The 11,656-nt window shown below is 51.1% G+C and overlaps 1 protein-coding gene across 1 annotated transcript in view; it reads right to left on the reverse strand.

Annotated features, from left to right (window-relative positions):
* Positions 1 to 949: 949 nt before the first annotated feature.
* mpp3a (MAGUK p55 scaffold protein 3a) overlaps positions 950 to 11,656 on the reverse strand; it is an 18,804-nt gene continuing 8,097 nt past the window's right edge. Inside the window, exons 8-20 of the mRNA XM_047038212.1 lie at positions 10,974 to 11,059; positions 10,794 to 10,868; positions 10,411 to 10,607; positions 9,361 to 9,425; positions 7,988 to 8,008; positions 6,696 to 6,737; positions 5,338 to 5,403; positions 4,151 to 4,312; positions 3,904 to 3,984; positions 3,667 to 3,760; positions 3,417 to 3,525; positions 3,106 to 3,234; positions 950 to 2,873 (exon numbers count right to left, since the gene is read on the reverse strand). Of these exons, the coding sequence (XP_046894168.1) occupies positions 2,694 to 2,873; positions 3,106 to 3,234; positions 3,417 to 3,525; positions 3,667 to 3,760; positions 3,904 to 3,984; positions 4,151 to 4,312; positions 5,338 to 5,403; positions 6,696 to 6,737; positions 7,988 to 8,008; positions 9,361 to 9,425; positions 10,411 to 10,607; positions 10,794 to 10,868; positions 10,974 to 11,059 (1,307 nt within the window). The 3' untranslated portion in view covers positions 950 to 2,693. The remainder of the gene's footprint in view (positions 2,874 to 3,105; positions 3,235 to 3,416; positions 3,526 to 3,666; positions 3,761 to 3,903; positions 3,985 to 4,150; positions 4,313 to 5,337; positions 5,404 to 6,695; positions 6,738 to 7,987; positions 8,009 to 9,360; positions 9,426 to 10,410; positions 10,608 to 10,793; positions 10,869 to 10,973; positions 11,060 to 11,656) is intronic.

Here is an 11,656-nt window from a genome sequence, read left to right on the forward strand (position 1 = left end):
CTACTAGTACTGCCTGGTGTGGAGGGGGAGATGATGTTTAGCTCTACTAGTACTGCCTGGTGTGGAGGGGGAGATTATGTTTAGCTCTACTAGTACTGCCTGGTGTGGAGGAGGAGATGATGATTAGCTCTGGCTAGTGGGTTGAGAACAAGGGCCAAACGACCTGGGTACAAAACCAGCACAGAGCGTAGTGCCAAACACATCCGTGGGCCCAGATCCCTGTAACTGCGGCACACTCCCTGACTGTCCAGATCCCCTCTCCCAACTGTCTTTACAGATACCCAACTGTCCCAACAGGAAAGGCTCAACCAAGAGTATAAAAATAACATTTAATAACCTGTACCTTTTATCAGTTTTATTAAGTCGAGTTTTATTAAGTCCAAGAGCAAAAATTCTACTGTAAGAAGATCCTCCAGCCAGATTAGAACACAAGACCCCTCACACAGTAGCCCACATCCTTAACCACTAAGCTATCAGGGATCATAACAATCTTCACTCAACATCAAATTTGACATTGAACTATCTAGTTGTAACAACCTGCAGACTAGGGTGTCAGAAAATCAGAAGAAAGCAAGGCTTCCCTGTTAGCTCACTGGGTTAGTGTGCATGCTCTTTCAGACATGCTGGTGCAGCACCGCAACAGCCTGGGTTCAAATCCACAGTTAAAATTGTTTATTTTAACTTAAAAGTTACATTGTGGTCATGTGAGATGTGGGACTTGAGCTTCACAGTTTCATAAATATCGTCTCTCTTCTCCGCCAAACGCTAGTCAATCTCAGGAAGATTCTCTTAAGTTTGGTTAGAAACAGAGTGCGAAATATACAACCTGTTGTTTTCACCTCTTTTGGGGGAGTCCAAGTCTTAATTAAGGGGGTGAAAAAGTTTTTTTACAGATGAACGAAAGAAGCAGTTATTATACTAAAACAGGAAAACAAAACACCACAGACACTAGATAGATCGGATTTTACTATGGCACTTTTTACATGTCACCAACTCAACATTCTGGCCTTTATAGGATCTTTACAGGAATACAGTCATATGTCTGGAGGACATACGGTAGCATGGTGGAAGAGACAAGGAGCTTCTGGAAGGTACCCTGGGAAAGCTCACATGGGGTTGGTAAAACAGCACACACACACACACGTACAGTAACAACACGTTGTAGGCCTACACACACACACAAATTCTAGTTGTACAGAAGGTATGGTCATACACTCATACCTGGTACCATTATTTGTAGCAATCAAAAAGATGTCACAGAGACATTCTCATGGTTCCCCATTTCCCTATGGGAGTACTAGACGTTCCACCTGTGTTCCACAGTCCACTGGGTTCCTATGTGACACTGCACAGCTGCATTCACAACAAGACGGCATCCAAATCAGTAAGTCTCCTCTCGCAATGTCAATGTCAGGTCCGGCAGCAACTTAACTCCTGCAGACCGACACTTCGAAAAAACACGGCCCTTGCTCATCACAGACCACAGAGAACTTTCCCTCTACCAAACCCAAACTCACACATACCTGTTTCATACACTCTTAACTGGGTTCGATGCAGTATGAACTGTGTCAGAGCCATTCCTATTTACACACGGAGCTTAACACGTTTAGAGTAGGCAGTGTTTGTGTGCATACATCCAGGTATGACATCACACAGACCGTTTTAAATCCCAGAATCGAAGTAATAGACACATTGTCAGGATTAGCTAGGAATCAAAGGTAAACAAGTTGTCAGGATTAGCTACTATAGGAATCAAAGAAAAACAGGTTGCGTTGATGTGGTGACAGAGATCATTCATTGGCACAGAAGGATCTGTATTTAAATATACATCACAGATTATATAACCAGCTGTCGTGCAGTTCCTACTTTTAAAAACACAACAAACCATTAAGGAAGTGAACAGAGAAAACTTGATAATACTATACAACCTAACATTCAATATTACTGTACAGGACATCTATATAAGGTTCAATTTGATGTATTACTAGTAACTGTTTGTAATGGAAGCAGATGGATTTGCCTTACTGTTATGTCAGTAACATCTTTGCATGACAGAAATGTCTTTAAATGATAGTCATATATCCTTGTCTTCCAGAATGTGAGTATTGTTTTGTTGGTTCAGCAGCTTGCCTACATGGGCAGACCAAGTGAGGGAGGAAGAACTGTATGGTTAATCGTTCACATTCAAGTACTGGACGGGGAGAATACTGGATGGCTCCCCAACAGCAGACAGATTTCTGACAGGATAACCTTTCTCTAACAGACCTAAGCAGCAGGTGGAAATGATAGCCATTAAATGTAATGTCATTACATATTCGACTGACAATGTTGTCAGTTCAGAGACACCCTCTTCCCTGTCGAAAGGAACCAAAATGAAACAGCGTCAAATAAACATGACATACTTTTATAAATAAATGACAAGATAAGGGGCATTCTGTCACGATCAGCTGTGATCTGCGGTCCTTTCCAGTGAATAACCCAAACAGGGATGCTAAACAGGGCTTTGAGCTTCATGTCACTCCTCTCTCTGTCTCGGTGTGTGTGTGCCTGGCCCTGCATCAGTCCACAGGAGGGCCGCACAGCTCAGTAACCCTCCAAACTGCCCCCCCCCCCCCCCCCCCCCCGGGGGGGCCAGGAGAGGTAATCAGGAGGGGACTGGGACCCCCACTCAAGAGGGTGACAGAGGGAGGGAGTTAGGTTCGCACCCAGCTGAGGGGCACCCAGAAGGTGTCCCGCTCCAACCTCTCCAGAACGCCACGCAGTTCCCCACAGGCGCTGGCCGTGTCTTCCTTGATAAGGACCCGGTCCACCAGATGACCATACTGCTGGTCAATCTGGATGGCTGACTGCCGCATCTCCTGGAGGTCCTCATCCTGAGAGAGGTAGAGAGAGAGGGAGGGAGAGAGAGAGGTAGAGAGAGAGAAAGAGAGAGATAGAGATAGAGAGAGAGAGAGAGCAAAAAGAGAAGCACAGAGACAATAAGTCAGAAAAAACATAAAGGCAAATGCTGACAGAGAGAGAGACAGAGAGAGGGTCTATATTTAGTCTGAGGCGTCTGTTTAACGAGCTGAAAGCTGTCCCATTTCTGTGCGCAGCCATCCTCACCGTGACGCGGCCCTGCTCGCCCCCTGTAGGCGAGGTGGCAGCACTGCGGCGCCGTCTGCTCTCAGGGACGCGAGGCTTGACAAAGACCACGTAGGGCTTGAACTCAGCCGTCCGCAGCGTCCTCAGAGCCTGAGGGGAATCACGGCAACGGCGCCACAAAACCGTGAGACACACGCACGCAACACGCACAAATCCCATCCCATTACAAGCGCGCTAACAGTTACAGCTAATTGTTGTGACTGAGCGCCATAGGACGCCTGCCACAGGAAGGGCGGACGTGGAGCACAAGTGACAGCCTGTGTCGGGCCTACCTCAGGCTGCACGTCCACCAGACACATCTTGTTTTTGGCCTGGACTGATCGGATGGCCTCAATACTGGTGCCGTATTGATTGTCCTTGTACTCTCCGTGCTCTATGAACCTGGAGAGACAGGAGACACCCAGCAGCGATGAACACGACACACTGTGCTACACCCACGTACACCAGACCGGCTAGAGATCATCTGTACGACGCGTCGGATGAACGAAGAACACATCACAGACGCGGACGACGAAAACGCACTTGTTGTTCTGGGCGTCGGTGTCGAACGCCTGCTTGGTGACAAAGTGGTACTCCACCCCCTCCTTCTCGTGCGGCTTCTTGGGACGAGTGGTATCTGAGGAGGCAGAGGCAGAGGCAGGGAGGAGGTGAGACGTGGCCAGGCTGAGGGGCTGCAGGGGGGGGTTGGGGGGTTGGGGGGTGGGTTGGACGGCTGGAGCAGAGCTGTGGGGAGGGGAGGAGGAGGGGGGGGGGACTCACGTGGTACTGCCACAGCATAGCGATGTGGGTTCTCAGCAATCACCTTCTGTTTCAGCTCGTTGATGCGTGCTCCGAGAGAACCTGTCACGTGTACGTGTGTGTGTGGCAGCGAGAGAAAGGGAGAGCTGTTAATACTGTGCTGAGAGCTGTTAATATTACTTACATTAATTAAAAAAAAAAAATGAAAGTGACAGGGAATTGTAGGGAACAAGTTAAACGGTTCCGTCACTGAATCTGAAAGTCTTACCGATCAGCACCACAAGACGAGGTCTCTCATTGGACCGTTGCTGGTACCGGGTCACTTCCTCATAGGTCAGGAAGTCCGAGTCTCCGGGATCAGAGGCAATGGCTTCACCGGAGGAACCCGGACGGTCCTTACGGCTCAACCGGAAACTTCTCCTGAGACCAGCTACAGATGGTGGAGAGAAAGGAAGGCCAGGGTTTGGGGTTGGGGTGGGCAGAGAGGGAGGGTGAGGGCGGGGTGGGTGGGTGGGGAGGAAAGGGAGAGCCGGGAGGTGGAGAAGGGGAGAGGGAGAGAGGGAGAAACAGGGTATGGGGGGTGATGATGGGGGGTGGGAGGTGGAGACAGGAAGAGAGAGACAGAGTTTACAGAGAGAATGTATCATACTATAAAGTGTCCTGACAGCATTACATCCAACATACAACACTATATCGGTCCTATCTATTCATGCCATGACATGGTTATCCACATTTACAGAAAGGTTTTCCTGCCAAAAATCAGGGTGTAAAACAAACATTTTAAAGACATCTTATCAGTGGCAAATAATCATGCACATTATACAAAACATCTAGAGCCCTCTTCGGTCTAATACTGTTCAATGTTCTTTTTGCAGCAACCTTAATAATCATGCATTAAGCCCCAGTGAATTGCGTGAGCCCTTGAATCCAACAGACGACGTGACCTGTCAATATTGAACAGCAGACAATGCACAGCTTAGCACACTTGATCGTAACTTATCTCTGGCACAGATGCGCTGCCAGGCAACTGTGAGAAATGTGCTGAGGTTGCTCATTGTGCTCCTGGAGAGCATGTGACTAACAAAGCCTGAGCACATGGATCTGGCATCTGAACAGGACTTCAGCCAACACCATGTAACCAGATGAGAAAACACTGCATGTCCTGTAGGACCAAGCAGGGAAGCAGACAGCAACACACTCTGGCCTCCCTCTCTCATCATGAACTAGGATAGCAGCCTTGCTCGGCAGGCTGGACACAGGTGTGTTAGTGCAGTCATTCCTAGTGGACAGACAGCGGACTGAGCTGTATCGTCAAGGCATGCAGCTGACACATGAGTGATCCAGGAGGGGTGGGCAAGCCTGGCCCTGGAGAGCACAATGTGTGTGTGTGTCAGGCCCAGGCTTGCCCGTGCCCCTGCTGTGATATCGGAAGGGAACAAGCCGGGGGAACAGTACCTGAATAAAATTCCCAGGAAAACACCTGACCACAGGAGGGCGCCCCTGCTTTACACTTAGGAGAGACTATAACTGGCGTTAGAGCATCACACAACCCAGCGCCCCTCACGTCTCCACACAAGGCCAACGAGCAGGAAACGTGCCTGGTTGAGTGTGCAATGCGTCCAACGCAGCAGGGCCCTCGTGGGGGGTGGGGGGCAGCCAGAGCACCAGGGCGGGGGGTTAGAGGGAAGGGGGGCTGGGGGGAGGCAGGGAGGGAGGGAGGGGGCAGATAGGCAGGTTAGGGAGAATCCAAACACTGCTTACTTGAGGGGGTTCAAATGCGTTAAATATCTTTTTATTTAAAATGTCACATTTAATGCATTCACTATGACGTACAGTCAGCCAATGCAGCTTCGAAACATGCATACAAAGATTTTTTTTAATAAATGTTTTTAAAAGTGTGTTTGGCCATTAGAGGGCACTGTTTGATCGTCAGCTGTGTTTGGGTCCCCCATGTTCTGCTTATCATTCCAAAAGCCCCTGAGAAGTGGGGGAGGGTCACTGAAGGGCAGGGGGACAGAGAGGGAGGGGGGAGGAGGCAGCAGGGGTCAGGGGGAGGGCAGGACAGGGGGGTGGAGTCTTCCTGGCCGCTGTTATCAAGTAGGTAAATATTACTTCCCAGTGGAGCCTCATTCGGTTTCAGGACCTATAAATCTGATAGGCAATGCAACGGTTCTCTAAGTCGCTATGGTTTCTATGGGATGATTGTCATGAGATGTGTCACGCCCTCAAGGGTCTTCTTTACATGGTTTAATCTGGCACAGCAAGGTCTTATTTAATCTGGTGTGTCAGGGTGTACTTACACTACATAATCTTCTTCTTCTCCTCACAGTTTTATGCTACGCTACCACTCTCAGTTGTTGTTAATTATGTAACAAGTCTCTCATGAACCAGATCTGTTACCAACACCTCCAGAAAGTGAGACCTCCCTCTCCCTAACTCCTGTTAGTGTGTCAAATCACAGGGGTGTTAAATACAGTAACAGAACCGACTGGTGGGCTGTGGTGTTTCCCAGTGACACGGCGGCTGCCCCGGACACGACTTTATCTCCCCCTCTCGACCAGTCTCCCCCCTCCAGTCTCCCCCCACCCCGAGGAGCCCTCAGAGCAGCCACAGACTTCACAAGCTGAAGCGGCCAGCCAGTCAGCCAACCAGCCGGACAACTAACCAGCCAACCAGCCGGACAGCCAACCAGCCAACCAGCCGGACAGCCAACCAGCCGGACAGCCAACCAGCCGGACAGCAAGGCCTTAACGGACGGACAGACAGGCAGCAGAGAGGGAGGGGAAGGCGGAGAAAGACGTGAACACTCTCACCTATGTACTGTCCATTGAAATAGCCCTCACAGTCACAGTCCTCTGTAGGGGGGCAAGCAGGGAGAACAGGGGATGAGCACAGGGTAAGAGACCTGGGGGAAGGGGTGAGGGAGGGGGCACAGAGAGAGGTGGGCTGGCGGTGTGGCTCCGGAGCAGAGCAGGGTAATAGGGGTGGACAGGCAGGGCGGACAGGCTGATGGACAGGCAGCGGGGCGGAGGGCGGAGGGGAGGGCGGAAGGGTTGGCAGCGAGGGGAGGTTTTGAGCAGGTCCTCAGAGCCCACAGTGACAGCCTTGACGGAGCGATCTGAGGCCACAGAGGCACCCAGACACTGAGCCTTCCCAGGCCCTCCCACGGGGCAGGAGGAGAGCAGATGGGGGGGAGAGGAGAGGAGGCAGATAAGAAAAGGAAGAGAGAGGGGGAGAGAGAGGAGAGGAACAGAGAAGAGAGGAACAGAGAGGAGCTCCCTTGGAAGCAGCTGATTGTGAGAGTTATTTGGCCACACAGACACATTCTCCAAGCCCGGCCTTGCTTTGATACAGCTTCACGAACACCGAGCAGAACAAATAGTACTGATCCAACACGACACACAAACTATCAAATTTCAATGTTTCAGATCACGGACATCTTCGGAGACATGTGAGGAAAGTTGAAACAAAGAGCAGAAAAACGACAGCACTGCAGGCAAAGGAAGATGGAATATAGGCGAGGTGAGAAGAGTTCAGGAGATAAGAGAGGATGTGCCAGTGTTATCTTTAACAGCTTGTAGGGCTGCTGCTCTGCTCTGCCTGCCTAGCATGACAATGTACGCACACACACACACACACACAACCTGCTACCCGGGGAATCTCTATTCTGGTCTCGCAGGCCGACAGCAGGAGGAGAGGATTTTTAACTGAGAGTAGCATCAGTCCCTGGAGGGCTGCTCCTCCCATGCAACACACACACACCCACACACACACACCCACACACACACACACACACGCACACCCACACGCACACACACGCACGCACACGCACACACACACACACACACACACCCACACACACACACACACACACATCCACACACACACACACACACGCACCGCACACCCACACACACACACACGCACACGCACGCACACACACACACACACACACACACACACACACACACACACACACACACACACACACTGCAGGCAGGCAGACAGTAACCCTCCTCTTCTCACATTTCCAGAAACGCAAAGAGAAATAGAGGTATGTATACAGTACATATTTATACAGACAGACAGAGTCAAATGTACCCACCTTTGTCACATCCCTGGTCATCTGACATAGGCAGTGAGGGAGAGGATAGAGAAGAGACACCTTGGCAAAAGAGTTACAAAATGTTCTGAATATGGCAGACGGCATTGGTACACTTTCAGAGGCACAACTGGAGATTCACTTACACAACTCTCACAACAACAGGTAACAACTAACCCTAACCCGACAGATAACGAAAGGAGCAAATGATCTCTGTCTCTCGTGTGTGACGTCGACGAGGGGTCGAGGGGTCGAGGGGTCGAGGGGTCGAGGGGTCGAGGGGGTGACCCACATTAAAACAGCGGCTCGAGCGGCCGGGGGAATTAATCAAAGGGAGAGGCAAGGAGAGCGAGCGGAGACAGAGAGAGGCAGAGAGAGAGAGAGAGAGAGAGAGAGAGAGAGAGAGAGGCAGAGAGAGAGAGAGAGAGAGAGAGAGCAGGCAGAGAGAGAGAGAGAGAGAGAGAGAGAGAGGCAGAGAGAGAGAGAGAGAGAGAGAGAGAGAGAGAGAGAGGCAGAGAGAGAGAGAGAGAGAGAGAGAGAGAGAGAGAGAGAGAGGCAGAGAGAGAGAGAGAGAGAGAGAGAGAGAGAGAGAGAGAGAGAGAGAGAGAGAGAGAGAGAGAGAGGCAGAGAGAGAGGCAGAGAGAGAGAGAGAGAGAGAGAGAGAGAGAGAGAGAGAGAGAGGCCCCCACGGACATGGCCCTCCATGGCAGAGTGGAGGCAAGGCAGGCTGACATATTGCTAAGCCCTTGTTGTCTCCCTGTGGCTCAGTCCTAATCGGATCTCCTGCAGATTACCGACCACGAAGCGCCACCGCTTGCATTAGCCTCTCACCTGCATGGCCACTTCTCCACCCGTGGCCTGGGTATGGCCAGCTAGCCCCGTCCCTGCCTGCCTGCCTGCCTGCCTGCCTGCCTGCAGACAGCCAGGGAGCTGGGGGTCACTTACACTGTTAGCCCTGGCCTGTTCCTAGCTCCTGCCGTAGACTTTGTGCTCACTGGCCAGATGGACTAGACATGAAAGAGATTAATTTATATATGTGATCCTGTTCCCTCATTCCCTCCCCCCTCAGTCCCTATCGTTCTCTCCCGCTCTCTCCAACTCCGACTTGAAAAATGTATTTGTGCTGTTTTTGGCGCACAGACTTCGGATGCCAAAGAGACAACAAAAGACCGTGTGAAAAAGTGAAGAGTCGATATAAACAGCTATCCATCTCGTGCTGACGTGATTATTTCACAGTGACAAATGAGAAGAATAACACTTGCCCCTCGCTGACAGAGAAGCATCGGATCCAAACGTGAATCCAGAGAGCCTCTGTGTCAGCGGGCAGGATGAGACACGACACTGAGAAGCAGAGAGGACGACAGAAGGACACTTACAGACGGGCGTTTTAGGGGATTTGGGGTTCGGAAGCGTGCCCATTTTTATCCTGTAGGCCAGTCGTCTAGAAGAACGAACACAAGAGGAGAGAGGGAGAGTAGAGGAACATAGTGACAGCGTTGGATAGATGAAGCGAGAAAGGTAGCAAAAGAAGGAGGGGCAGAGAGAGGCAGAAAGAACAGATTAAGACATGAGAAAGATAGTGAAGAACACACCCTGACCCCGGCTGATGTGGCTGAGGCAGATTAAACCCACAGCCATATTCCCTCTCTTTGTGGCACACTGGCTCCAGGATTAATCCAGACCCCCACCCCCCCCCCCCCCCCACCCTCACCTCCAACCAAGTTCAAAGACAAGGCCAGTGGGAGGGGCTGGACCTGTATCAAGTTGGCACAGGGCAGTGCCAGGGATTGCCCTTCACAGAAAACTCCATATTGTGATGACATGGACACACTGAATGGTTCCCATTCATACCTATGTTTAGATCCATGCATGCTTCAAGAGGATGCTTGATCTAAAAACGTCTTCAGAAGAAAAAAAAAAAATCTGAACATTTTGTGCAGAGCACATAAATATGGATGAGATGGTAGACAGTGTGCTTCACAGAAATATCTGCTTCTGTTTTCAGGAGCCAGCAAGCCCACACAGTTAGCTGTTACGTAGCAGGAACCGTATCTACTATCTTATCACAAGGGTTAGAATTGTTATTCTTCTCTGGATCTATCGAAATGCATTCTATAGTATATAGAACAGCCATTCCCAACGTTTTCCACTTCGCGGCCTGCTTGTATAGCTCAAATATTTGTGCAGCCCCCCAACAACGCTAATGGACCACTAGTGGGCCGCGGCCTACAGGTTGGGAATCGCTGCATATAGAGTACACTCCTTATCGCTACTGAACGCTCAGAAGACTTTGCTTTTCCCAACCCCTCCCAGAGTTCATAGGTTAAACCTCTCTGACAAGAAAAGTCCTATTGCTATTTCTCCTCTAACTGGAGAGCACCATCATGGATTCGTTTGTGATGTGACCATGTGTGGCCCTGTCTCACCTCTCCTGGAAGAGTTTGGAGGGGATGAGGCCGGCGCGGAGGTTACTGTCGCCCACCCTCTTGGCCTGCCACCACGTGGGGTCGTCCTGGGTGACCACCTGCAGGATGTCCCCTCGCTTGAAGGGAAGTCCCGCCTCCTGGCAGGGCGTGGCCTTGTCCTCCAAGGGAATGTAGTCAAACAGGGCTCTCATGTACACCTGAGAGGCCATACACACACACACAGACAGACACACACACACCACCATGACATCACCACGGGCTGGTACAGGAGAAACACAGGAGGGGTGACAGGCACCACAGACCGTCCAGCCTGGGACCCCTCGGACCAGGAGCAGGGAGCTCTGTGTTGGGACTCTTCCCCGTCGCCTGGTCGTGAGGCTCACCTTGCTCTCTCTCAGACGGTCCTCCTCTTTAATGGCGGGGATGATCTTCAGCGTGATGGAGCCCTGGGACTGGGACTGCAGCACGGGCACACAGGGGGGTGGGGGGAGACAGAGGCTGGTGGTGACCACGGAGCCACAGTCAACAGCAAACACAAACGCTGCATGACCACCATGTCTCACCAGCAGCTGGCTGATCTCGTCCGGCCTCTTGTGGATGATGGAGACGCCGTTCACCTCCCGGAGCTCGTCTCCCACGTGGACCAGACCTGCACCCCGCCCACAGATACACAGCTCAGATCAATACTCATGTTGGGCTCTGCCGGGTGGTGTGTAACAGCAGAGGGCTGTGTCAGCGATGTCTAGTCAGGAGTCACGCTGGGAACGGGGGGGGGGGGGGGGAGGGATCATAACAATGAAATCTGAATAAATGGGGCGAGGGAATCGAAGCCTCTCAGCACTATGAGCTGGAGAGAGAGACAGGGAGAGAGAGACACTGTGAGACCAGCGTGTACTCAAACAGCATCGACCCTGCACACACACACACACACACAAGCACACAAGCACATGCACACTCCTGCACACAAAAACAGGCATAGACCAAGCCTCTGTAGAAAAAATAAAGAAAACGAATATCTTCAGGGACACGCTCATTCTCTTTTCTTCTAATAGCTCAGATATCCATCTGACACATGTTACCGAGGCAACAACAAATCACTCTAAGTCATTAATCATTCATATCCATAAGCAGTTATATACATCCCCCCCTCCTCCTCATGTAACAGACCCACACACTGCTGCCTCCCTCTGTGCAGCTGCTATCACCATGGCAACGTCCGTGGTCAGCTCCTTCCTGAGTCTGTGTG

The sequence above is a fragment of the Hypomesus transpacificus genome, chromosome 17 (genome assembly GCF_021917145.1).
Source record: "Hypomesus transpacificus isolate Combined female chromosome 17, fHypTra1, whole genome shotgun sequence".
Lineage (NCBI taxonomy): Eukaryota > Metazoa > Chordata > Actinopteri > Osmeriformes > Osmeridae > Hypomesus > Hypomesus transpacificus.